Genomic DNA, 25,102 nt, shown 5'->3' with positions numbered 1-25,102 from the left:
ACTTAAATACAAATAAATACTTAAATGTCATGTTTGAGGGTGCTAGAGGAAGGCATTACACATCAATTTCTATTTTCACATAATCAAAAATGTCTACATTTAAACCTACAGTTTTTGCAAATATGGTATCTGAAAATGGTTTTCTTTGTTTTTAGTATCAAATATTTTTGATGTCCTCACAGGTCATATATGTAGATAGAGGGAAACACCCAATGACATTTCTTCAGTGATATTGTCTCTCTTCACAAAAGAAAAGAAACACCCATTATTTCTCGCTCCTTTCATCCTCTCACCCCCCTTATTCCTCTTCCCCCTTCCTTTCCCCCCTTCTTATCTCTCCACCCCTTTTGGCTCCTTTGAGCTTCCTCCCTCTTTTAATTCTTTCACTCATCACCCCACCCACTTCCTAGGCTAGCCTGTCTCTCCTCAACTCTCCCCCTCTTTTCCCTCTCTATCACCCCTCCCTCATCATCACATGTCCTCCCTATGCCTCCATCTCTTTTCTCTCTTCTTGCCTCCTCCTCCTTTCTTTCCTAGAATCCCCAGTCCTCCATCTTCTCTTATGACTCTTTTCTTCCCCATTCTGTCTCTCGCAGAAGATGCTACAACTCCCAGTGCTTGGCTAGATTACCAAGTGACTATTACCACACCCCCATCTCAATAAAGACTTTTATTTTTTCCAAGCTCTTAAGTTTTTCTGATTTCTGAAAAAAATCATGGAGTTCCCATTTATTGGAAAGTGTACAAACCTTTGGTGTTAAGTTTAAAGACTAGACAAAATATTTGTAATTGCCTAGTAGTTACAATTTTTATAAGCACTATGGCTATTTTTCTTCTAAATCCAAACTTAGGGAGCAAAAAATGTTTGATACCTACATTATGTTTATATCACATGATTTTTTAATTTTCCCTTTTCTCTTTAGCTGCTGAAAATAACAACTATAAAATTTTGCTGACACACTTGTATGCTATTAAGTTCAAAAGAAGTTTAAAGGGATTTTGTTCAGCTTATTGTTTTTGTTTGTCATAAAAAAAAGCTTAGGTATTTTAAGTTAAACATCTTATGTTCCTTATAGGTTTTACAAGAAAATTTGGCTGGTGGATTAGCTTTGGGAAGGTTACAGGAGGTAGCTGAATACACAGCATGCAAAGAACAGTCATATCTAGCTCTGGGGTATGGGTTTCTTCTGTATTCCCTGAGAATCTCAGAAAGAAACAGCACAGCCCTGAGGAATGCTTCCTTCTAGTCTACTGACATGAATTTGAATGAATTTCCTGGAGCATAAAACATGGCCTCACAAGGAATTGTAATATTTTTATAAATTTGTGAAAGTTCTATTTAATTCATGTATTTCATCCCACCAATGGAGAAATGTGGTCTGTTTTATATTTCCTGTAGTTTATAAACACGCCAAAATTTAAACACAAAGAGTCACCGCCTAGTGGCTGACAGGCAGAGTAGCATAACCAATGTCAACATAAATGTTACAGCTGGATTCCTTATTTTATAATGAGATTTAAAAATATTACATGTATGAATTTTAAATACTAAATACTACTTTTTTAGGAATATAAATGTATTACTGATAACATATTGACAAATACATATACTTACACACAATAGTAACAATATTTAAAGACTATTGGGAAGTGAGTTTGATATTATGGCCATTTTCAAAATTCCACATATAAGTGTTCCATATATAGCGTATAATGACTTTTTTAAAAATATTTTCAAATTTTGAATGTAGCCCTCATTTGTTATAAGTATTTTAGTATCACTTATTAGATAGATAAATGAAAAGATGTTACTAAATAATAATTCTTCATTAGGGCAGGGAGATAAACTATATTTTAATTTAAAATGTTCTAACTTTTGAGTTTATATTTTTATATTCTTATATACCACTGTAAAAACGGACTGTGGGCCTTCAATTGTTTTATAATTATAAACTTGTAAATGGACTCAGAGAATCAGTTTCTTACTACAGGTTAGAAGAATCTTAGAATCTTCTAACCTGTAGTAAGAAAAAGAGATCTTGTAACAGATCAAGTAGAATTCCTAGAAAATACGTGAGCTAATGCATTTCTAAAGGTAACAAAAAAAGGTAGATTTTTCTGTTGTTAAGTACTCCACTTTGAATTGGTAAATCTATTTTTTAAACAAGAGACTTGCTTATAACCTAACCAGTAAATATTCAATTCTGTAATATAAATTCTAAGTAAATAAAGTACTAATACAAAATATTGTGTTTTTCATTTATGACGACTTGCATTTCCTTATCACCGCCAGAGTATTCAATATCAGATGATCTAAAGCCCTGTAGGTAAATAGATACTCTGATTAAATTCTGGAATTAAACTTTTCAGCATTGTAAGAGCCAGCACATCCATTGGAAAAATTCTGGGAAAGACGAGTGTGATTATGTGCCTTTTAACTAGTGAAGATTCTTGGATCGATGTCTTATCTACAGTCTTATTTTTAAAAATCTAGAACCATTGGCTCTTTTTTTCCAGTAAAGCTGAGACTTTAGATAGCTCCTCAGAATAGCCCCTTGTCCCACACCTACAGAGCTGCATGCCAGACCTGGGATTGTCACGCAGAGAGAAGAGTGCCATCTACTGAAACCCGATGGTTTTCATTGTGGATGATGATTCCTCTTTGGTGCAGAGTTCCAAAGGTTTTGTAGCCCAGTTCTTTCATTCTGCAACATCAAAAGATATCATCGTCTTGAAGTGATTAAAGTGGATTGCTTAAGAGTTATAGTTTAAACATGAAAGATGTTATTGTCTTTACTGGACATGAAGAACATTTGTAAAGTTTTCAGGTCTACAGTAACTTTCTGGAAACGTCTCAGTGGACTGTTTCTTGTAAAACAGTTTTCCCTGGAAAAAGTTCAGTCCCACGGTTTTCCAAATTCAAAATGTGGGGGGCAGAGGGAGAGGTATAGTGTAAAAAAAAAATCCAGAGTTTTGAAAAGGGAAACTTTGCCTGTTTCATGTCAAGATGACAACGGAAAAAATGAGATAGCTATTCTTACACAAATCATTTGTTAACTGCAGTTTGGGGAGTTACATTAACCACTAGAATGTCTGTCTGTGCTTAATGAAAACACAGCAGAAGTGGATTCCTTTCAGATTAACTAACAAATCCCTTGTACTTTCCATAACTGAGGTCAAGAACTGCCATTTAAAATGTAATCTTAATGAACAAAAGGAAAAGTTCAAACAAGAGGGCAAAATTAAAATGCTCAAGAGATGTAAAAATCAAAGATAAAGAAACTTAAAAATTCAAATTGCTGTTTTAAAACTCACATTGAGAAATAGCTGCTTCGGTAAGATAGCATTTACTTTTCTGAGACTTTGTTTGCTGTAGTATTTGGTATGGAGGATGGCAAACAGATTGGGTTTCTCAAGTTAATCAGAATGAGAGAGATTCTCTTTGGACCTGCATCTTCAGTTCATAATGTCTAACTTAGAAGGGAAGCATCTAATGAAGTTAGCAGTTTATTAATAATAATATTTAGTAAGTATTTTCTGAAAAATCAATGTCTTAGCATGACATTCTAACAATGTTTTTGACATTGGATACAGAAGTATTATTGTCAGTTTGTTGTTGTTGCTGTTGGAATCCTACTTTTCTGCATACAGTAAAATATATGCTAGGTTTTCCAGTCACATTTAATCTTGGTGGTCGTCTGGATGTGATTAGGGTGGCCTTGGAGATATCATTCTTTTTCATAAGGTCAGGAGAAAATAAACAACGGAATTTAACTCCAGATGTTAGCTTCTTGGTTTGAGACTAGACAAGAAAGATATTCTGCGGAAAACTAGTATCCCTTTGTTAAAAAAAAACTACCCTTTTTAGACTCTTTAAACTTGCAGGGTTTGGAAACAATAAAGAGACAGAGCTTTGAAGTTGGCACCATTAAGCCTATCCTGCCTTGGAACCTGCAGAAAGGGAATGGAACACAATAGTTGAGAGTATCAAACTTAGAGACAGCTTTCTGGGATTCAAATCCTAGCTCTACCCCTTACTGTATCATGTTGGGAAAATTACTTAATGTCTCTGTGTCTCAGATTCTTCATCTGTAAAATGAGGATTATGATAGCATTTGTATCTGAGGGCCTTTGGGAAGAGTGGGTAGATAGATAGGCAAGACACTCAGAACACTGGCTATAACATAGGAGATACTGTATAAGCTCTGTCTAATGTGTTTTACTATTACTGGAAAATAAAATTACTGTAAGGGAAAAATTAAAGCACTTAGTGACCTGGTGGTAATAAAGGTAAGATATAAGATTTTGATTATCAAATATAACATTTAAAGATATTTGAAAACTATGATAAAAAAGTAGTATGTATTTTATTAAGAATTGTACAATTTATCACTAATCCAATTATATTGCAATACCATTGCTGATTGTCAGATTTATGATGCCTTTCATTTTAATTTTCTAATTATTTTTATTTTTTCAGAACAAAATATTAGTCACCTAAAAGGAAATTTCTAATTGGAGATACAAAAATCATATGTTTATAAAAATAAAATGAGAAAACATCTAGGATTGATGATTTATAAAGTTTCTTCAGTATTTTTGGTGGGAATAAGAATAAGCAAAATCTACCTTGTTCATGCAAACATTTTAAAATTAAAGTTATCCATCTATATAGGTCTATAATTTTGTCCTTCAAAGCCCTTTTTGTTAACTGACGTATTTAAAGATAGTCCAACCAAAATATAAGCAGCAGAAACATATTTAATAAAATATATGTTCTCCAAACATTAGTGTCATTTAAAAGTCAAACATTTCAGTTGGAAACTATATGAATGTCATATATTCACTTACAGAATGTTCAACCTTCTAAAGTAACAGAAAAACATGTTATGATAACTGACATACCTCATCTATCAGTAAAAAAGGAAGACAAAATATTAAACTTGTCATTCAAGCTAAATTAATAATTTGTATGCTTTTAGGAAATATTATTTTACCACAAAAAGGAAGTTTGACAAACAATTTGCATTTTTTTCAGTCACAACAACAAGATCATCATAAATTAACATTTGAAGAATGAAAACAAAAAGGAAAGCTTTAAGTATATCTAAAAATACTAGATTATGTTACTTGGTTTTATTTTTCTCCAGAGTTCCAAAACAGAGAGCTAGGAAAATAAAAGAAGCTATGAATCAATTATGTCATATATTAGCTTCATTTTGTTTTGTAATTTAAATCCCAGCAAGAAGGTGATTTTGACTAATGAATTGCTCATGTGACCATAAATAAATTTCAGGGCTGTACTTGGTAACAGGAACCACAGACATCAAGTAACATGAGAGGTGGAGTTAAAAATTAATTACAAATTGGAACAGGGAGAATTAGCTTAAGCAGGTACAATAAGGAAAGCAACTGGAAAATCTATTACTTGCCCAGCAGTGAAGATGGGATTATTTGATTTTTTACTTAACATTTTTGAAAAAGTAGTTAACCTTTTTTTAATCAAAGTATCTCTGAGTTTAGATGTCTCAGAAAAGAAGGAAATGCTATGAGACTATTCTTTATAGATTCAATTTTGTATTTGCCATTTCTACATGCTGCAAGTGGCTTCCTGGATTATTTTATCCCTCTTGAAAACAAAACATTTTTTCCCCTTAACTGCTATGGTTTCCCCATGTAATTACTAGGCTACAAGACTAAAACTGAGGGCCATGAGACATCTGTGTGAGAGTTTTAGCTTTCAGGAGAACATATCGCCAACCATATTTTGTCATGCGTAGAACAAGGAATTAGAGGAAACTGCAAAAATTTCACCATTCTTTAAAAAACTACCTGAGGTAATGCAATAGAGAAAAGTCTGACTTTCAGCCACAAGTTTCTACAGGAACTAACTCTTCAGGGGAGCCAAATTTCTTTCAAATGTCTGTGAAATAAGTTATGGCATACATAAAACTGCATTAATTCTTAATTTTAAAGCGTTCCAACTTTCTTTTATTACTAAGACCAGCATCACTTTTTTAAAAAATATATATACTTTAAAATAACTTAACTTTTATATGGAGATGTCTATCTTTTCAAAAACATAATGCACATGGTTTTTAATAAAACTTGGAAGCAGGAGGTTAAATAACAGTTTTTGATTATATAACATTGCATTTAACCGAATTCTAATAAATTTGTTTACAATTTTAGTAAGTTGATCATTGTGCCCATTTATTTAGTAGTTTTAGATCAAATGGAAGATACTTTCTAGTGATGTGATGATACTTCAATGGGGCATAAACATGGGAAAATGTATACAAAAGGGAAAAATTATGTCAATTTTAAGGCACTTTAAGAACACAGGAAGAGAAGATATTTAAAATATGAGCTACTTGATCCAAGTGTAAACTATTATACTCATTTGTTTTTAATGTCATTGGAATTCAATGACTAATTTTTATAACAAGTCCTGTGTTAAACATAGAAAAATATTCCTGATCCAGAGACAAACAGCTGAAAGAATCATTAGTATAAATCAGTAGTATTTTACTGAGCTTTAATGAAGTATTATTGACATATAATTGTATATATTTAAAGAGTACGATGTGATGATTTGATATACATATACATTGTGGAATGATTACCATAATCAACTTATAAAATGCATCCATCACCACATGTAGTTACTTTTGTTTGTGTATATAGTGAAAACACTTAAGATCTAGTCTCTTGGCAGGTTTCAAGCACAAATAAAGTATTATTACCAATAGTCAACATTCTGTATTCTAATAGTATTCTCAAGGGAAAGGGAAGCCTGAAATCCACATTATTAATGGGGAAAGATTGAGCTAAAACTAATCTATTGGAACATTTCATAAAGTTAATTTAGAGAAAAATTTTAAATCATTCATTTTAAGAAAAAGAAGCCAATGCAAAGATCAAAGAAAGTATTTCATGCAATTTTACTAAACAGGCTTCCATCTCATTAAAAACTCTCAGCTCTTTTCTGGAAATACAGTGAACTTAGTTCTTAAAATGTCAACTATGTTTAGAGAACAGTGAGTTTAATACTTAGACCCTCTTATATTATTACTGTTCATAATAATATGAAAACGTGTGTTTGTACCTCTCTTAAGCATATCGTTCTTAACACTTTAAATAGGCCTCCTTCATTTGCATTAGGTAAGTATTTGGAATTCAGCTTTTATGCTCACTGAGTAAAAGGGAATGATCCTTTAAAAGCTTAGACAATATTTCTTCCTAATAGTCCCATATATTTGTTTCAAACATGAAGGAAGAACTAGAGTAACTTTTCCTAGTTAAAATTACAATAAAACAATTATGCTTTCCTATATTAGCTGTAGACCACATTGGATAATTGTAACACAAAGAAAGAATTTTTAAACTTCTTGAATCCATCAAGGGTATTGCACAAGATCATGAAAGCTGAATCTGCATGCATAAATGGAAGCAGGAGTGGAGGCAATTTTAGGAGGCTGTAGAGTCCACAGGTTTTGAAAATATCCTTTGCTGTGGACTTTTATCAAACCAACTAAACCTGTAAATCCAAAGTATTTTAGCATAAACTTAAATCAGTTACTTCAGATATGGAGGGAACATAGAAAAGGGAACTTAAAAAGGTGATATGTATGTATGTGACTGTATATAGTATTCAGATACAAAAATCTCAGGACCCACTCAAAGGCCTCTTGGGACAAGGCAGCAAAGTGTGGTTGTTAACTACTTGCCTCCTCCAGGGAGGCCTCTTTCAGCAGACATTTAAGATCTTGGCTCTTAGAAAATAAAATGAAAGTTCACTTTTTACAAAAATACAGATACTCAGCAGTAAGTACATCCTTCGTTGTTTGCAAAAATTTTTGCAGATATTTAGAAACTTCTTACTTATTTACTCAATGCTGGCAAGCTATCATAGTAATCCTCAAGAACTAAAGTTGTACTTAACCACAACCGCAACTAATGCTTTAAGAATTGAGACCAGGTTCTCTTTTGGCAACCCCTAAGCTGATTCATTGGTAATAGCTGCTGAAACCATCTAAAATTATGGTTGAAGCAAATTTTTGACCATTTTAAGCTTCAAATACATGGCCGTGATTCATATTTTTCCTATTATTTTTACTTATTTCTTACCAATATTTGCTTATAAAAACACCTCCTTTTTGTAATTTGGAAATCTTTGTGCATCCATATGATATCCAATATATTATGTTATATCATGTTAACCTAAAAGCTCAAAAGACCTGACAGCGATACTCAATATACACAATGAGCTTTGTTAATGCTTTCCCAGGATTCTGGGAGAGTGTTATGTTGCCTAGAGCAGCTGAGATTTCTCCTGAATTTCTCAGTGAGATTAATAAAATCCAGAAAGTCTAAAGAGGTGGTAACAAAATTATCTTATAGTTTAATGCTCCCATCTACTGTTAAAGTAAAGAATAACAATTGGGTCAAAAGGCTTGTTTTTGATTACACAATTAATAAATAAATGTTTGTTAGTGTGATTTTCATTATTGTTAAATTCTTACTGTGAATGAAATTAGACTACTTCCTGCCTTAAGAAAAACTTAGTATGGTGTGCCAATGTGATATTAATAAACAGATTTAGTATTTCAATCTCTTACTACTTAGCAAATTATGTAGGAAGAATATGATATTCTTGGTAATTTAATTTGTGGATGTTTTTTGAATAGGCATATTCATAAGAAGATACACATTAGTTCAATAAAAATATATTATGTGTTTCAAATTGTCTCTATTTGCCTATTAGAAACAGTCATGATAACATTTTTAAAATCAAATTTCAGTAAAACATGAGAAAATATAATACTATCTTGTTTATTTTCCAGTTATTGACGGAGGATGTTCCCATCTCGGTCAGGCTTATGCGGACAGAGATGTCTGGAAGCCAGAACCATGCCAAATATGCGTCTGTGACTCAGGATCTGTTCTCTGTGATGACATAATATGTGATGACCAAGAATTAGATTGCCCCAACCCAGAGATCCCATTTGGAGAATGTTGTGCAGTTTGCCCACAGCCTCCAACAGCTGTGAGTATAAAGAAAATGTATAGATCTTCAATATTTATATTGAAATATATGACTGGTTCCTATATTTTAAAGGTCTAAAAAGAAGTGAAAGTAATGTCTGTCAAAAAATCATGTCATATTACAAATAAAAGGTGTATGTTCTGTTTTAAAACTAGAGATTGGATGCAATTTGGGATAAATAAATGTGCAAATTGGAACACACTTCACAGAAAAACTGATCTTATGTCTTTTTCATCTGTATCTTTTCCATTCACTAGCCTCCTCCCCCTACTAATGGTCATATACGTCAAGGCCCCAAAGGAGATCCAGTAAGTAAACATTTTTTAGTGGAATGAAATTAGTTCCTTAAGTGGTTTGTTTTTTTCCCCTGATAGCTTATTTATATTTGAACTTTCATTATGTATACATTTCCTTTGGTAGCACATATTTAAATAATGATGCAAAGTAAACTAATAATCCATGATTGTACATGTAAAGATTCAAGTTTCCCAAACTCTACATAATGTCTTCATTCCCATTATCAGTTTGAAAAAATAAAATAAAGGTCAATGACAATGGAATAAATGACAGTGAAAGTTTTTGTATGATTTGGTTTAAAAGGTATAGATTCCCAAGACAATGTATTACTTACATTGATTCCTCATATTACAAAGCAGAGAAGCTACAGTTTGATAATGATTCTGAGACACTAGGACTTTTCAATGTTTCATTAATTTTTATCTATGATATTTTTAGGGCCCTCCTGGTATTCCTGGGAGAAATGGTGATCCTGGTATTCCAGGACAACCAGGTTCCCCTGGTTCTCCTGGCCCCCCTGGAATCTGTGAATCATGCCCTACTCTTGGTCAGGTAATAAATTCCTGGACAAAAAGTTTCCCTGTGTTAAAATACCCACTTACTTCCTTTTCCTTAGCCTATATTACATCTCACTTTTATGGGATCCTTATATCTATTTTCTGATTTTATATATTTAACAAATTCTAACTTAGTGCTTATACACTAAGTTAGAACGTGTTTGGGCACTGTTCTAAGCATCTTATAAATATTTACTCTTCCTTACAATGCTAATGCTATTGCTATAATATCCTTGCAAAATTCCCCAACTTCTTAGCAGTCGTATAACGTATGCACCATGTTTGAAAAATGAACCATCAACTTCCAAAAGAATTAACCTAGAGAATTTAGGAAATGCTGGAACTGTGCCTATTTTCTTTATAACCCCCACAGTAAACCATCTTAAACTTTGAACAAAAATCAGTTGAAGAGCTGTGAGCACTCCTTATTGACTTCAGATCAATGGGATTTTTCATACTATGCATTTACTCTTGCCAAGCCTTCACAGCACAACCTGCTTCTTTAAAAGCATGACAGTGAACTAACTCTGCATGTAAAACAAATAACCAAACAAATAAATGAAATGAGAATTCGTTGTGCTAGAGTAAGGAGAAATTTAAAAACACATACAGAAATTACTACAAGTTTTTTAAAAAAATTTCAAATATCAGCTCAACAGGAAGCAAAGGATATCATCTAATTATTCTTATCCTGGGATCAACAGAACCCATTGTTTAACCTAGAATTCAAAATAGAACAATCTCTCCAAGGAAATCCAATAAACATATGAGCCTTTCTTTTATTCATCTGCTTATATTCTATGTAGATGTTTGTTTTGGGGTGACTATGTTGGGCACACTAACCAAAAGCCAGGGTATATAAATTTTAGTTATTAATTGTCAGGAAAATAATATGACCTCATTTTTCTGCTCAAAATGAGGTCAGATTACACATGCTCTGAAACCTCTTCCAGCCTCAAACAGTCTATGATCTTATGTTTCTAATGCTGTGGATATAGCTTAGAAATAATATTTTAGGTAAGTGCATATAGAAACAAATTATTTGAGATTAATATTGCATGTAGTAAGTTGAATGATTTGTGGAATACAAAGCAACAATTTCTGTAGAATATCTAATGCTACAGAGAAACAAGATAAGCAAGATAATTAAATAATACATATCACATCCCCTGGCATGCAGAAAGTTCTTCTTAGTGAATAGTAGGTGTTGCATTCACTTCTAAATACTTATGTAAAAAAAACTGCATGATTTACATATCAAAATGATTGTGTCTGTCTGGTCTTTTTGCTACAGAACTATTCTCCCCAGTTTGAATCCTATGATGTCAAGTCTGGAGTGGGAGGAGCAGGAATGGCTGGCTTTCCCGGACCAGCTGTACGTACAAGTGTTTCTCAGCATTTTAGAGCATTATTTACTCTTCCATTTGGTTAAATCTTGAATGTTGTTCTAGTTGTTCTAGTGATACAGCATATAACACAATTGTAGAAAATAGCTTGTTCTCTATTAAGGCTGGGGAAGAAAATGATAGAATTATCATGATCCTTCCATCCCAATTTTCCCCTTATCACCTCTCATTTCATCCTGTTTGCCCCCTCATTTCTTCCTTATACAACCACCTATACCAGTGAGCCCCACTTACCTTCATGCTTAGATTTCACACTCATATGTTCTTAATTTCAACCAACTCTTGTGTTTTTACTTCCTCTTTTTCTCTTTCTCACCTCAGTTTTTCAGAATCTTTTTTCAATGGCTTTTCATTAACTAGTGATGAATGTCCAATAACACAATCTGTCTCACTTTAAATCCTGGAATCAAATACAATTACTTCCAGAATTCATCAAATCTTTAGGTTCACCTACCATAATAATAGCTCTTCCCATTGTACCCAAAGGATTTATAGAAGAAAACAGCAAAAATCATTGAAATCTGGACACAGGGATGTGATGCATGTTGTCCCATATAAAGGACCCTGTTGTAGACAGCCTCTCAGGAGGAACAACGCTAAGAAAGGTTATCATTTTACTTCCAGGAAAAGGTACATAAGTATAAATAAAACAGGATGCTGTCTTCTCAAGGATTATGGAGGACTATAGCTCAGATCACTGGACCTTATATTCGTGACTTCTAAAATGAGAAAGGACAAAGTCTAACTAATATATCCAAATGAGCAGTTAAGGAATGAACAATAAAATTCACATAAAATAAATTGTGAAAAGAATTGTACTAGTCTCTAAAGTTTTAGGGGCTATGATTTTTTATGGGGATATCTTTCAAAGCCAGAAGAAGAATTATATTAACTGTGTTAGTATCTGGTCTTACTCGGCTATATTCATATTATGAATCCTATTATTAAATCAGATACACAGTTTTTACTTTAAAAGACCTAAAAAGCCACTCCAGCTGGTGTGGCTCGGTGGATTGAGTGCTGGCCTGTGAACCAAAGGGTCGAAGTTCAATTCCCAGTCAGGGCACATGCCTGGGTTGAAGGCCAGGTCCCAAGTAGGGGGCACATGAGAGGCAATCACACATTGATGTTTCTCTCCCTCTCTTTCTCCCTCCCTCCCCTTCTCTCTAAAAATAAATAAATAAAATCTTTACAAAGGAAAACCTAAAAAGCCACTAATTAACATTCCATAAAAGTTGTTACAAGAGAAAATTTAATTACAGCTTGGTTTTATAAATTTAATAAGTCTAAAAAAATAGGTGACAACATTGAACTCATTTCCTAGTTTATGGTTCTGAAAAATAATGGCAATTGATTATAATTGCAATTCATTATGTTGATGATTCTCATATGCCCATCCAAATCTTTATGTCTACATAAATTAGTTATGTAATTAAGAATTTTTAGGTTGATTTACACCATCATTTTTAGAAACTAGGTTGTGTAGTATGCAGATAACTATTTTTCCACAATGTGTTGGACTGCCAGTCCAAAGAGAAAAAATGCTTCTTCACTTCTACCAGCATCTTAACAATGAAAAGGTTTTCATAATATTTTGCATGTATTTTTTCAGGTTTTGAATCCCCATTTGGGGAGTTCAGGCCACCATTTTATAATATTTATGAATAATTTTTGTTGATTGTGTGGGAATTTCACTTAGGGTGACATTTTGGTAATATCTTTATTGTAAATAAGTACAATAAAATACAATAAAATGACTATAATAAAATAGCCATGAATAGTTATTATATAATAAGGTAGATTGTTCACATTTTTAGAAGTATTAGTATCTTTCCTAAACAAAGGCCTCTCTTTGATGCTCCAATAAGGAGTATTTCAGATGCATTTACTTTGTATTTACTCTTCAAATTTACATTCCAGGGCCCCCCAGGCCCTCCTGGCCCCCCTGGTGCGTCTGGTCACCCTGGCTCGCCTGTAAGTATAGCCATCATTGTTGTCCTCTTCTTCATGCACATTATATAAATCAAGTTTAATACAGAGCCTGCCATGATTTAGCCATTCAAGCATGCACAATCCCAACTGAGTACAGAAGTCACAACCAGGAAACTCATTCCTGCAAAGATATTGGAATTTCATATGTAATTCCATTCCACCAACAACTACTAGAACAACTAATTAGAAAACTTCTATAAAGTTAAATCACATGTTTCATTTGCAGGTAACATGATTAAGTTTGAAACAATTCAGTTTCAATGGACTGAAGTAGATGAAATGAAATAAATTAACTTTATGCTGATCTGAAAAATTTTTATTTTAATCATTGTAAACTGGAATAAACTTTGCTTGCTACACCTAAAAATATTGATGTCATACTGTCTTCAAGGTCTAATGAATTATATGAAGGTTAAGTTACTTTAAAAATATTTACATATTATTTTACTCACTAGGGTTCTCCAGGATACCAAGGTGCCCCTGGTGAACCTGGGCAAGCTGGTCCTGCCGTAAGTAACAATTATATCTATATTTAATAAATTGAAAATTCTATATAGAAACCACCTTCATTTTCTAAAATATAACTATAGGTTCTACAAAGTATAGATTAAGTTTATGCTTTCAATTTATAATAATAAATGTTATTTTAATGATAGTTGAATGGGTTTCACAGATCTTTTGAATTCTTTTAATGGTTTAAATATCTTGAAGATACTATTTACTCTAGGAAATCTCTGGCTAATTAACTATCACAATAGTCCACTTACTAGTGTGGCTACAAATCCTCTGTCTCTTAAATATAGATTTAATTTTCTTATAGCCACTCAGTTCACCTTTTTATCTACTCTTCTGATATATAATTTTTAAAACTTAATTTAGTAGAAATAAACATAATTTAATAGGCTTCTCCAAGAAAACATGCTGTGTAAATAAGCAAGTAAGGTGAAGTTTTTTAATATTTCAAAAATATTAGAAAATACTTATATAATTAAAAATTCAATATCTCAAAAATGTAGAAGTGCATATAAGTTTATAAATACACACATATGATAGAAAACATAGAAGCACAATATTTTTAATTTTTATTAAAAAAAGTTAACAAACAGTAAAAACTTGATATAGGTACAATACTAAATGTGTTATTTTCTTGATGAGAAATACTGAGAGTATTTTCTAAAAGGAGGTTGTTTACATTAATACATATAATGTGTCATAAAAGGTTGACCATAACAGAAAAATCTACAGATTTATTTGCTTTTTTATTTCCTTATTTTCAGGGCCCTCCTGGACCTCCTGGTGCTATGGGTCCAGTTGGTCCTGCTGGAAAAGATGTAAGTTTTTAAAAGTTGAATGGGGATACAGCAAAATCCAACTTAGAATATTCTAAACAGCATAAACTATATGCAACAGTTTCAGAGAGAAAACCCTTACTCACAAGTTGTTAATATCTTAATGGCATTTTAGCTCATATCAATTAATCTTTGGATATCTATATAGTATTTGCATAATTACATACACCATTTAAGTCCCAAACTAGCAGAACCCACAGAAGTGCTTCTTGACTCTGTCGAGAACATATATCCAGGGACTATACCACTTAATAGGAGAAGATAAAACTTTCTTCTCTTTGCCTCTTGTAATGGATAGATTAATATCAGTACTTTATGAATTTCAAAACTTATAAACACCTTTATTTACTATTATGCTACTTTTTCTTTCCCATTTAATTTTCTTAATTTTAATTTTCTAAGTTTATTTTTATTGTATTTTTCCCATTACCCTTCGTCCCCCCTTACATCCCGCTCCCCCCACAATCACCATCACATTTAATTTTCAACTACAAATTCTTCTCAATAGATTGAGAGATGGTCATATTAATTCAGTGATGAAAGATGCCTACATTATTCATAAGTTTACACCAAGGTGGGAAAAGCCCTCCTTATTCCTTCTGTTAAGAAAGTTGATCTCACAGTTATGTTTACCCCAACTCATTTTCATGAGTTCTTGGTGAGAAAAGTACAAATTAACCAGTTTGTTAACTGGCTATAATGTGTTTTCACTTATACAAACACTATGTATTGTTTATTTCTCTGCCTAGGGGGAATCAGGAAGACCTGGGCGAACTGGAGAGCGAGGACTGCCTGGGCCTCCGGTAAGTCTTCAGCATCCACTGAATTAGTTGGAGTACTCACAATGGTCTTAGCTTGGAAATTATTACATAGTTAAATTGTACTAAACTTTAAAATAGAAGGCATTTTAGTACTGGATTGTAATTCTGTTTGATGCTTCATTAAAATTTTTTGTATTCATTAATTTTAGGGTATGAAAGGTCCAGCTGGTATGCCTGGTTTCCCGGGTATGAAAGGACATAGAGTAAGTAGAGTTTCTAAATTAACTATAAGCTGTTTCATTTGGCAACATGTACTTGCCTAACCAATACTATTGGACACTGAGTATGTGCCAAAATGGTTGATTCAAACAACAAACTAGTTATTTTATACAAAGTAAGTAAGCTGATTTTAAGTGCATAAAAGACTTAGGAAAAAATAATTTAATTTTCTTATCACAATTGTCAGACAAAAATACAAGAATGTATTACTTATGTGTATCATGGACTTAGTCAATATGATTTACAGATAGAATTAAGCAGTTTTATTCTATGCAAAATATTAAGCAGATTCAACCAACTGAACCAAAAATCTATCAACATAAATAAATATCTATGAAACTGATATTTGCTACTCTACTGCTAAGGCAACATCTTGATTGGACTAAATTATAATTTCTAATTAGGTCAGGTTTTTTACTATAAAATCAGTGTCAAATGTCTTCAATGTAATTAAAGAAGTTTTAAATTATTTATGTTAATGTTGAAAATATTGTTATGTGGAAAACTAGTAACAAAAAACTCAATGTAAAGTTTTCAAGTATCATGTAGTATTAGTAGATTTTTAATATTTTTACTATTTTTACATATTTCATAGGGCTTTGATGGACGAGATGGAGAAAAGGGTGAAACAGGTGCTCCTGGATTAAAGGTGAATTACAACAATATATTTTCATAAGTAGTAAATTTATTTAAATGTTATAACTAAATTTAAGATTTGTATTTTGGGATTTAACTTTTTCTGAAGAAAGTTAAATGAATTTTGCATTATAAAAAGTGCATAGTAGTGACTAACCGAGATGTTCTATTGAAGCTTTCATGGAAGTTGAAACTTGAACTGTCTAGATTAAAAGTAAATGAACATCTCTGAGTTAGTCATTAATTAATTCTGTTTAGTGCATACATTTTTAAAATACAGAAACTGAGATTTCCGGTAAGTACAAAATGCTACAAAAATTTAATATTTTTAAAATGTGTCTCTCTTTTTTTCTTGGGTTCCACAACATTTTTCACAACATGCTGTGATTAAAAAACTAAAAATTTTCTTCCTGTTACATACGGTGGTAATACATTTTATGTTTCTAGGGTGAAAATGGCCTTCCTGGTGAAAATGGAGCTCCTGGACCCATGGTAATTATGTTCCCTACATAATTCTCAGTATTACTCTTAGCCTCTATCTAACCCCAAAGTTGCTTTGTTATCTCAGCAACTGTTCTTTGGCATCTCAAGTTTAGCATATAACCATACTTTCCATTGTATTCTGTAGGGTCCAAGAGGGGCTCCTGGTGAGAGAGGACGGCCAGGACTTCCTGGAGCTGCAGTGAGTGTTGTTAGCAGCATAGCTATCACAGCCCAGAGTCACAAAGGGTCTCAGCCAGGCGTTTTACAAGCTGTGACAATCTGATGAAAAACTGCTTCTCTTCAGTATCACACTGAAAGTTACCTCCATAAAATTCTAGTCCTAATTATAAGGAAATGAGTGTTTTATAGTTATTATCCTTGTTGAGGATATTTTTTAAGTATGAACTTTGCATATGTTACAGAAACATTAATTCAGTTTGTAAAATGCGAAATCCAATACTTCTGTTAGATCATTGTTTTATGTATGGGTTTTAACCATTTGACTTTTAAACATATGTAATCAGTAAGCAGATTTTAATATATTCAAGGAAAATTAACTCAATTGAGTGAGAATTTTAGTCGAAGTATTACTTGTCACCAGTCTCTCAGAATTTAGAAGATATTTAAGGCAAACTTCTCTTCTTAGGGGGCTCGAGGGAACGATGGTGCTCGAGGAAGTGATGGACAACCCGTAAGTAACTTTTTATCTAACTCTGATTTGCTTCAGGGTAATGAGCGATTACCCTGGATTGTGGAATATCGGAATATGGATTAGAGACCCAAAACTCAGCATTGTTCATAAATATTTGATTCAAAATGACACTAAACCCATAAATAAAAAATCTAGAATCAGTTCATTAGAAATGCTAACCCCGTAACCAAACTTCTGATACTCCTATACTTGGCCGATGCTAACATCCATGCGGTGCTTGCAGTGCCCATGCTTGCTCTGCTTTATCAACAAGAGCTCAGGGCAAAGTGACCTGCCTACAGTCATAGAATTTGGGGCAGAGGTCTGGAGCAGGGCGAGATCCAAATTTTCTAACTTTAGAATTTACTCCCTTTTTATATTACCACATTAGTTCTCCACATAATATTCATTCACAAGTGATAAATACTATTTTTATATGCATAATTGTCTTTCATACTGGGTATGTTGATTATCCACTATTAGCATTTGTTTTCGTATACTTGATTCAGAGGTCTTGAAATGGTATTTAATGTTTTCAGGGCCCACCTGGTCCCCCTGGAACTGCCGGATTCCCTGGTTCCCCTGGTGCTAAGGTAAGCATGTATTTCTATAGAAGAATATAAAATACACCTTGTAGACAACCAAATTATTGGGTGGCTTCTTGAAGATAATTTTTTTACCAGTCAAGTGGATATCCTCTATCTATACAGATCTTTAGAGTCTTATTCTTTCTTTAAAATATTAAACTTATTGGGGGTAATATTGATTAATAACATGTAAATTTCAGATGTTCAACTTTATAATATGATATCTGTATACTTTATTGTGTGCTCAGCATTAGAAGCCCAGTCTCCTTTTGTCGCTTTGTCTTTGTGCCCTTTTTCTCTCTCTTCCTGGATTCCAAGGTGTCTTATACCTGGCACTCAGCTATCCTGATATCTCTTCTGGTGTCATTTCCCTTTGCCCAGTCATTTCTGGAACACAGAGATAACACAGTCACACACATAGTTACTATTTTTCTCTGCTATTATTATTAATGATTCACAGAGTATATATAGATGTCCCTTAGATAGAGCATGTATAGTCTTTCTACTCTGGCCTTTGAGAAGTGGGTTTAAATAGGACTGAAAAGTAATTTGGCTAAGAAATTAGAAATGGCAAGGGAAATTAACTATTTAGGGCCTATCCCTTAGGGTGAAGTTGGACCTGCGGGATCTCCTGGTACAAATGGCTCCCCTGGACAACGAGGAGAACCTGGACCTCAGGGACATGCTGGTGCCCCAGGTCCTCCTGTGAGTAGCAGACATGGCTATTGACAGGGAGTGTGTTGCTACACTCATATCATGAAAGCATATGTTCTAATACTGCTATTAATTGAAATTGCTTTTTTGAAAAAATCTTGCTTAATGCTCTGCAATGACTTTAATGTGATAAATGCTGATTTGATTGGTACTGAAAATGGTAGTTTTTCAGGTTTGCACTCTTCAAATCTACAAATTGAATATTTATAAGACACAGAACAAATTACAAGATAGCTTTTTGACACTTAAAAGCATATGCCCCAAACTAATCACCAATAAAAAATTCAGAGAAGAAACTAGACTAAACCTCTTCTATTTGTTTATTTAATATTTCAGAAAAATTCACATTATCTCTAATTTATTCAGGTAGTGATAATATTTTGCCTACATTTTATGTGTTGTGCTATAATTGGAGGAATCACCTATAAAACACAACACCAACCAGTAAATTTATTTTGGAAATATATAAACAACTTCTAATACATATGCACTATTTGCATTATTATCAATATGCATCATTTCCCCTTTAGGGCCCTGCTGGGACCAATGGCATTCCTGGTGGTAAAGGTGAAATGGTAAGATGCCCCCTCCCCTCACCTTCATCTCACCCAGCACATGTTTTGGCTTCCTTTATTTGCATGACAATACATTCGTGGTGCTGAAGTTAGCTATTCAGAAAAGAAAGTTCTTTTTTGGCTAAGGCTTGTCTTTTGGGGTTGGTTTTAGGGTCCCGCTGGTATTCCTGGAGCTCCTGGACTGCCAGGAGCTCGGGGGCCTCCAGGACCAGCTGGTACCAATGGCATTCCTGGACAGCGAGGTTCTGCAGTAAGTTACCTATTTTTCCTTTGTCACCTGAAAAGTGTGGCTTTATTTTAACAATAAGAACATAAACAGCAAGCTTTTTACTCTTGTTCACTTGAGTTTATGTTGATTTCACTCTCATTTTATAATTGAATGTTACTGGTGATGATTTTGTTAGTCTGTTCTCCCTGTTTTTTAAACCAAGATTTTATTTAATTTAGGGTGAACCCGGTAAGAATGGTGCCAAAGGAGACCCAGGACCACGTGGTGAACGTGTAAGTATTACCCCAACAGGTTTGGCTATCTCTTAGAAAAATAAAACATACTTAGAAAGTAAACAGGTAAGAATTTTGCAGTCTCATTCAGTCACTATTCCTTTGTTGGCCTCCTTCCTTAGGGCGAAGCTGGTACCCCAGGTGTTCCGGGAACTAAGGGTGAAGATGGCAAAGATGGTTCGCCTGGAGAACCTGGTTCAAATGGACTTCCTGGAGCTGCAGGAGAAAGGGTATGTTTTCCATGGGCATCTAAAAGGAAAACAACATCACTATCGCCCATATAGAACTTCACCTTCAGGGTGAAGCAACCATGATTTTCCTTATAATGAATACCCAATCTCATATATTGTTTTAAAGCATTTTATAACATGAAAATATCTCTATTGCCATTCAAGAATTATGAAAAGTTCTAATGCTTTGGACTGAAATATTTGCCTTTCACAATTTCCAGGGTCAACCTGGATTTCGAGGACCTGCTGGACCAAGTGGCCTTCCAGGAGAAAAGGTAGAAAACTTGAGTTTCTATTTTCGTAAATGCTAGTACCAGAAATAGGCATATTCTTCTATATAGTTCCCCATAAGTAAAACCTAAATATCTCCAAGAAATATAATAGAGTTTAAAAAAAATTCCCAGTATAAAACAATGGTTCCAGCCCCTGACAAGCCATCTTTCTACCTTTGTAACTAAAGTCACTTAATCTCTGTAAGAATCCTTTAACTTACCAGTCAGTTGGGAACTATTTATCTCAGCCTCATGCCTAAAAGTTCTTCAAACACTTTGTATAGCATATTTTCATATTGATATGCAAATATGATTTCATACCATCAAAGATATTTACCTTTATATTCATAGAAATATATTGTTAAGCCACTAAATATTGTTTTTTAAACATGTGATGTTTATCAAAGTTGCCTCAAAATATTTCAAATATAACAATCCAATTTATAGTTAACAGTGATTTTATACTGAACATGTCAGCACCACATCTGCTCTTTATTTTTAAAGGTTTTATTTATTTATTTTTAGAGAGATAGGAAGGGAGGCAGAAAAAGAGGGAGAGAAACAGGGATGGGTTAGAGATACACCAACTAGTGGCCTTTCACATGCCCCCAACTGGGGACCTGGCCTGAAATCCAGATGTGTGCACTGACTGGGAATTGAACTGGTGTTACAGGCCAGCACTCAGTCCACTGAGCCACACCAACCAGGGCTGGCTAGCTCTTTTTAAGAGACCAAATGAAGTTCTCTAGTTGAAACCGAAATATTGTCAATATCTAGGTCAACAAAGGCTTTTTTTTACATATTTGTTGATCCCTTTCACCATGTAGGGTGCCGCTGGGGAGCGTGGTGGTCCAGGCCCCGCAGGGCCCAGAGGAGCTGCTGGAGAGCCTGGCCGAGATGGTGCCCCTGGACCTCCAGGAGTGAGGGTAAAGAGAAACACTACTATTTACTAAGGGAAAAAAAAAGGCAAATTAAGAAGGTTCAAAGTCATCTTAATCAGACTACACTTTTTATAGGCTCACAACAAAACAAAAAATTTTTAGGAAAACTTAAGCAAGTATAGATTTAAAAAAAAAAACAGAAAATAGAACACTTTAAGACACTTTATTGAAAGAAAAAAATGTGCATATATAAGGCTTCTTATGTAAATGGAAATCTCAAAATTTTATAGATGGATATATGTTTTTAAAATTATTTTTAAAATACTTGAATGACTTTCAATTTAGGGTGTGCCCGGAAACCCAGGAGGACCAGGCAGTGATGGAAAACCAGGGCCAGCCGTATGTACACTCTTAACATCTCATTTTATAAGCCCAGTGAATAATGGCATGCATGGTTGGACCTCTCCTTGATGTACATTTTATAGCCTTGATATGCATATTATATATTTTGATCATATTTTATCAAACCTATATTAATGTAATTTTTTCTCATTAGGGAAGTCCAGGAGAATCTGGTCGTGCAGGTCCTCCAGGCCCACCTGGTCCCCGGGGTCAGCCTGGTGTCATGGGTTTCCCTGGTCCTAAAGGAAATGATGTGAGCTCCTGCCTTTACTTCTTCAATAACTTTTTGACAGAAGGCCTTTTACTTTCCAAATGAAGTACAGAAATGGTCAAAATTTGACCTGTGCTTCGAAGCACAGAAGAACATATGAAAATCAAAACACTATGGGAGAAGGGAGTTAAAAATATTTTTTTTGGTAGAGGTCTTGGGGAAAAGTGGCAACATTCATGTAAACCTAGTTATAGAAAGCAGTTTTTGATTATGAGTGTGTATGTAGTGTGTGTATAAGAGGCAGGTCAAAACTCTGAGGGAACAATATGATGAATTACATCCTTTTGAGAATTAGTAAATACTGGCCATGTTTTTAGGGTGCTCCTGGCAAAAATGGAGAACGAGGTAGCCCTGGAGGTCCTGGACTTCAGGTATGAGCTTTCATCAACTTCTTTCTAACCTTAAAATACAGGCACTTATCTCCAACCCTATGGTTTTTCTCTACTTCCTTAACTGCTTTTCTGTTTAGGGTCCTCCTGGAAAGAATGGTGAAAGTGGACCTCCGGGACCCCCTGGACCTGCCGTAGGTTTACTCACATAAATTGCATATGGAGGTGGGTGGGAGTAGGCAGAAAGACGACTTTGGGAATTACATAACCTCTGATACTATATCATATTAATTCATCAAAACAATTATTATGTTTGCTTATTTAGTTAACTAGCTAAATGCTGACATTAAGTAAAGTTTATGTTGTACATGTTTCTCTTGTATTGCTTCCACAGGCCACACCCTACCCTTCTTTCACACATTAATTTTTAAATTAAACCACTGGCCTGCTGAAGTGAAAACTGTGCAAACTAAGCATGAAAGTATCTTATAATGGAGGAACTCATTACATTTTTCTACCTAGGGGCCGGGTGGTGACAAAGGAGAAGCAGGACCCCCGGGTCCACCAGGACCAAGTGTAAGAACATGTTATTTAAATTGTCATTGAGCATCTGCTCCTACCAGACAATTAAGTACTTCCCTTTGGTAGCTGTATTTGTTAATTTTTTGTGACCCTAGTAGACTGTAATTCATCTTAAACTTAAAATTTCTGGGTCTGTGTTCTACCTTGAAATATAATGATAGACAATGTGAATAGACAGGCATAATTAATAACTAAAAAATAAAGTGTATATAATTCTTTATGTTTACTCATATTTTCACTGGAATTTAAAATTATATAGCTAAATCCATTTTACCATCATCATCAACTCATTTTATAAAAAGAAAGAATAGAAGGAAATGAACACAGGTTTGTTAGACATGGTTATCACATCTTTGTCAATGGATTTTGAGAGTCACAAGTTTTTTACCTCAGAAAAGACCATTGAAACCATTTTTTTAATACTTCGAAGAGACAAATGAATGAGAGTTCTTTTGGAAGCAATATTTGAAGTAACTGCACACTACACATGTGATTCTTTGTAGGGCTTACCTGGAAACCCTGGTCCTTCAGGAGAAAACGGAAAACCTGGTGAACCAGTGAGTTGCGTGTTATTTTTTCATGACTCATAAACCAAAAGAATACACTGTAATTATTTATTAATTATTAATTTTTTATTTTCTCATGCCATGGTGTCTGAATTTTAATATTTAATTGCGAAATATTCATCAACACAACAGAAAAATCATTCAATCATAACAATTACATTGTTTGAATTTTACCATAGAATAAAAGCAACTAAAGAAAGAGTACATGGCTTGCAATTTGACAAATTGTACATTATGAAAACAAGACAAATGTGTATTTCTTATATTTATATAACATGTATTCTGATATAGGCCTAATCATAGCATGTAAATCTCCTAGGGCCCAAAGGGTGAAGCTGGTGGACCTGGAGCTCCAGGAGGCAAGGTAAATATTTTAATTTATTTTCTAATGTTTCAGCAAGTTATAGACCAATTGATTAGTGACACATTTTTACTATATTACATCAAAATGCTCTTTTTAAGAGTAACAATATTGTAAATGTTTGGGAAATACACTTAGAATAACTCAAGACATTTTGAATACATTAAATTTGCTTCATCAGGAAAATCAAGTTCTCTGACATTAATAAACAATATAGAATCAACCATGGGTCTGAAATTTCAAAGAAAAATCTTTCCAGTGCATTGATTCTATATTTTTTAAACAAACCTGTTTTGGTAGAAGAACCTTAAAAATGTGCTTTTGTGAAAAAAAAATCATTATGATAGTTTCAAAGCTAATTCATCAGGTCAGGTGTCAAAGTTTCCTTGTTTAGACTATCTTTACATTTTCAATTCCCACTCAAATGATCAAATGTCTTTCATAAAAAATTTCCAAATGGTTCAAAAATATTATTTAAGAACCTGGTGGTCTGCATCAAAACAATACAATTTAGGGTGTTTGGGGTTTATTTTTAGCATTGGGCTTTCTAACAGGAGCATTACGCTTTCCTCCTGCAGGGTGATGCTGGTGCCCCTGGTGAACGAGGAGCTCCTGGACCACCAGGGGCCACCGGACCTAAAGGTGCAAATGGCTCTCCTGGTCCTGCAGGACCAAAGGTAAAATGCCACATAATTCAATTCACCTAGATTTTACAATGCAACATGCATTGCATTTCCTTCTTGTGATTTACTATTTTTCTTTTAATTTTAGGGCCCTCCTGGTGCTGCTGGGCAACCCGGTCCTCCTGGAGGTACTGGTCTGCAAGGGATGCCTGGAGATAGGGGAGGTGCAGGACCTCCTGGCCCAAAGGGTGACAAGGTACTGGCTTACCTTTTATTAATTATGTAATAAAACAGACTTTGTAGACTACAGGGAAATACCACCACTGGAAAGCAATCTACTTTCCAAATTGGTGTTATTTTATAGTAAGTAAAAATTTTATGTATTCCTCGAGCAACTATTAATCAGAACATCTAATGTATTGCACATATCACAGCAAATCTTGAAGGTGGCTCATCCTCTTGGCAGATTTTCACTGAGGATACTCCTAAGCTGATGACATTGGTTTTTGTTTGACAGGGTGAGCCAGGCGGTGCAGGTGCTGATGGTGCTCCCGGGAAAGATGGTCCAAGGGTGAGTACTCATTTTGGGGAGAAACATGACTTTTCTATATGTGACATACAATAGTTTCCTCACCTCAACTTCCATTTGTTCCCAAAACTTTTCATGGTACATTAGACCATACTTTGCTACCTTCTGGGCATTAAAAA

The 25,102-nt window shown here is 34.0% G+C and overlaps 1 protein-coding gene across 5 annotated transcripts in view; it reads left to right on the top strand.

Moving 5' to 3' along the window:
- The window catches only part of COL3A1 (collagen type III alpha 1 chain), a 40,314-nt gene that overhangs the window by 1,164 nt on the left and 14,048 nt on the right, over positions 1 to 25,102 (top strand). For 3 of the 5 annotated variants that reach the window (XM_036023191.1, XM_036023190.1, XM_036023187.1), the window contains exons 2-32: positions 8,859 to 9,049; positions 9,307 to 9,357; positions 9,785 to 9,898; positions 11,198 to 11,278; positions 13,230 to 13,283; positions 13,757 to 13,810; positions 14,579 to 14,632; positions 15,400 to 15,453; positions 15,621 to 15,674; positions 16,286 to 16,339; positions 16,774 to 16,818; positions 16,955 to 17,008; positions 17,456 to 17,500; positions 18,040 to 18,093; positions 18,694 to 18,792; positions 19,332 to 19,376; positions 19,528 to 19,626; positions 19,824 to 19,877; positions 20,000 to 20,107; positions 20,329 to 20,382; positions 21,207 to 21,305; positions 21,606 to 21,659; positions 21,817 to 21,915; positions 22,251 to 22,304; positions 22,403 to 22,456; positions 22,785 to 22,836; positions 23,346 to 23,401; positions 23,730 to 23,774; positions 24,350 to 24,448; positions 24,543 to 24,650; positions 24,912 to 24,965. In XM_036023191.1, coding sequence (XP_035879084.1) covers positions 8,859 to 9,049; positions 9,307 to 9,357; positions 9,785 to 9,898; positions 11,198 to 11,278; positions 13,230 to 13,283; positions 13,757 to 13,810; positions 14,579 to 14,632; positions 15,400 to 15,453; positions 15,621 to 15,674; positions 16,286 to 16,339; positions 16,774 to 16,818; positions 16,955 to 17,008; positions 17,456 to 17,500; positions 18,040 to 18,093; positions 18,694 to 18,792; positions 19,332 to 19,376; positions 19,528 to 19,626; positions 19,824 to 19,877; positions 20,000 to 20,107; positions 20,329 to 20,382; positions 21,207 to 21,305; positions 21,606 to 21,659; positions 21,817 to 21,915; positions 22,251 to 22,304; positions 22,403 to 22,456; positions 22,785 to 22,836; positions 23,346 to 23,401; positions 23,730 to 23,774; positions 24,350 to 24,448; positions 24,543 to 24,650; positions 24,912 to 24,965 — 2,192 coding nt within the window. Of the gene's footprint in view, positions 1 to 8,846; positions 9,050 to 9,306; positions 9,358 to 9,784; positions 9,899 to 11,197; positions 11,279 to 13,229; positions 13,284 to 13,756; positions 13,811 to 14,578; positions 14,633 to 15,399; positions 15,454 to 15,620; positions 15,675 to 16,285; positions 16,340 to 16,773; positions 16,819 to 16,954; positions 17,009 to 17,455; positions 17,501 to 18,039; positions 18,094 to 18,693; positions 18,793 to 19,331; positions 19,377 to 19,527; positions 19,627 to 19,823; positions 19,878 to 19,999; positions 20,108 to 20,328; positions 20,383 to 21,206; positions 21,306 to 21,605; positions 21,660 to 21,816; positions 21,916 to 22,250; positions 22,305 to 22,402; positions 22,457 to 22,784; positions 22,837 to 23,345; positions 23,402 to 23,729; positions 23,775 to 24,349; positions 24,449 to 24,542; positions 24,651 to 24,911; positions 24,966 to 25,102 lie in introns of all 5 variants that reach the window. The other 2 variants (XM_036023188.1, XM_036023189.1) reach the window with 2 other exon arrangements.

The sequence above is a fragment of the Phyllostomus discolor genome, chromosome 4 (genome assembly GCF_004126475.2).
Source record: "Phyllostomus discolor isolate MPI-MPIP mPhyDis1 chromosome 4, mPhyDis1.pri.v3, whole genome shotgun sequence".
NCBI classification, from domain to species: Eukaryota; Metazoa; Chordata; class Mammalia; order Chiroptera; family Phyllostomidae; genus Phyllostomus; species Phyllostomus discolor.
Note: the sequence above shows the minus strand (reverse complement) of the source record. Positions and strands in the feature narration are given on the sequence as shown.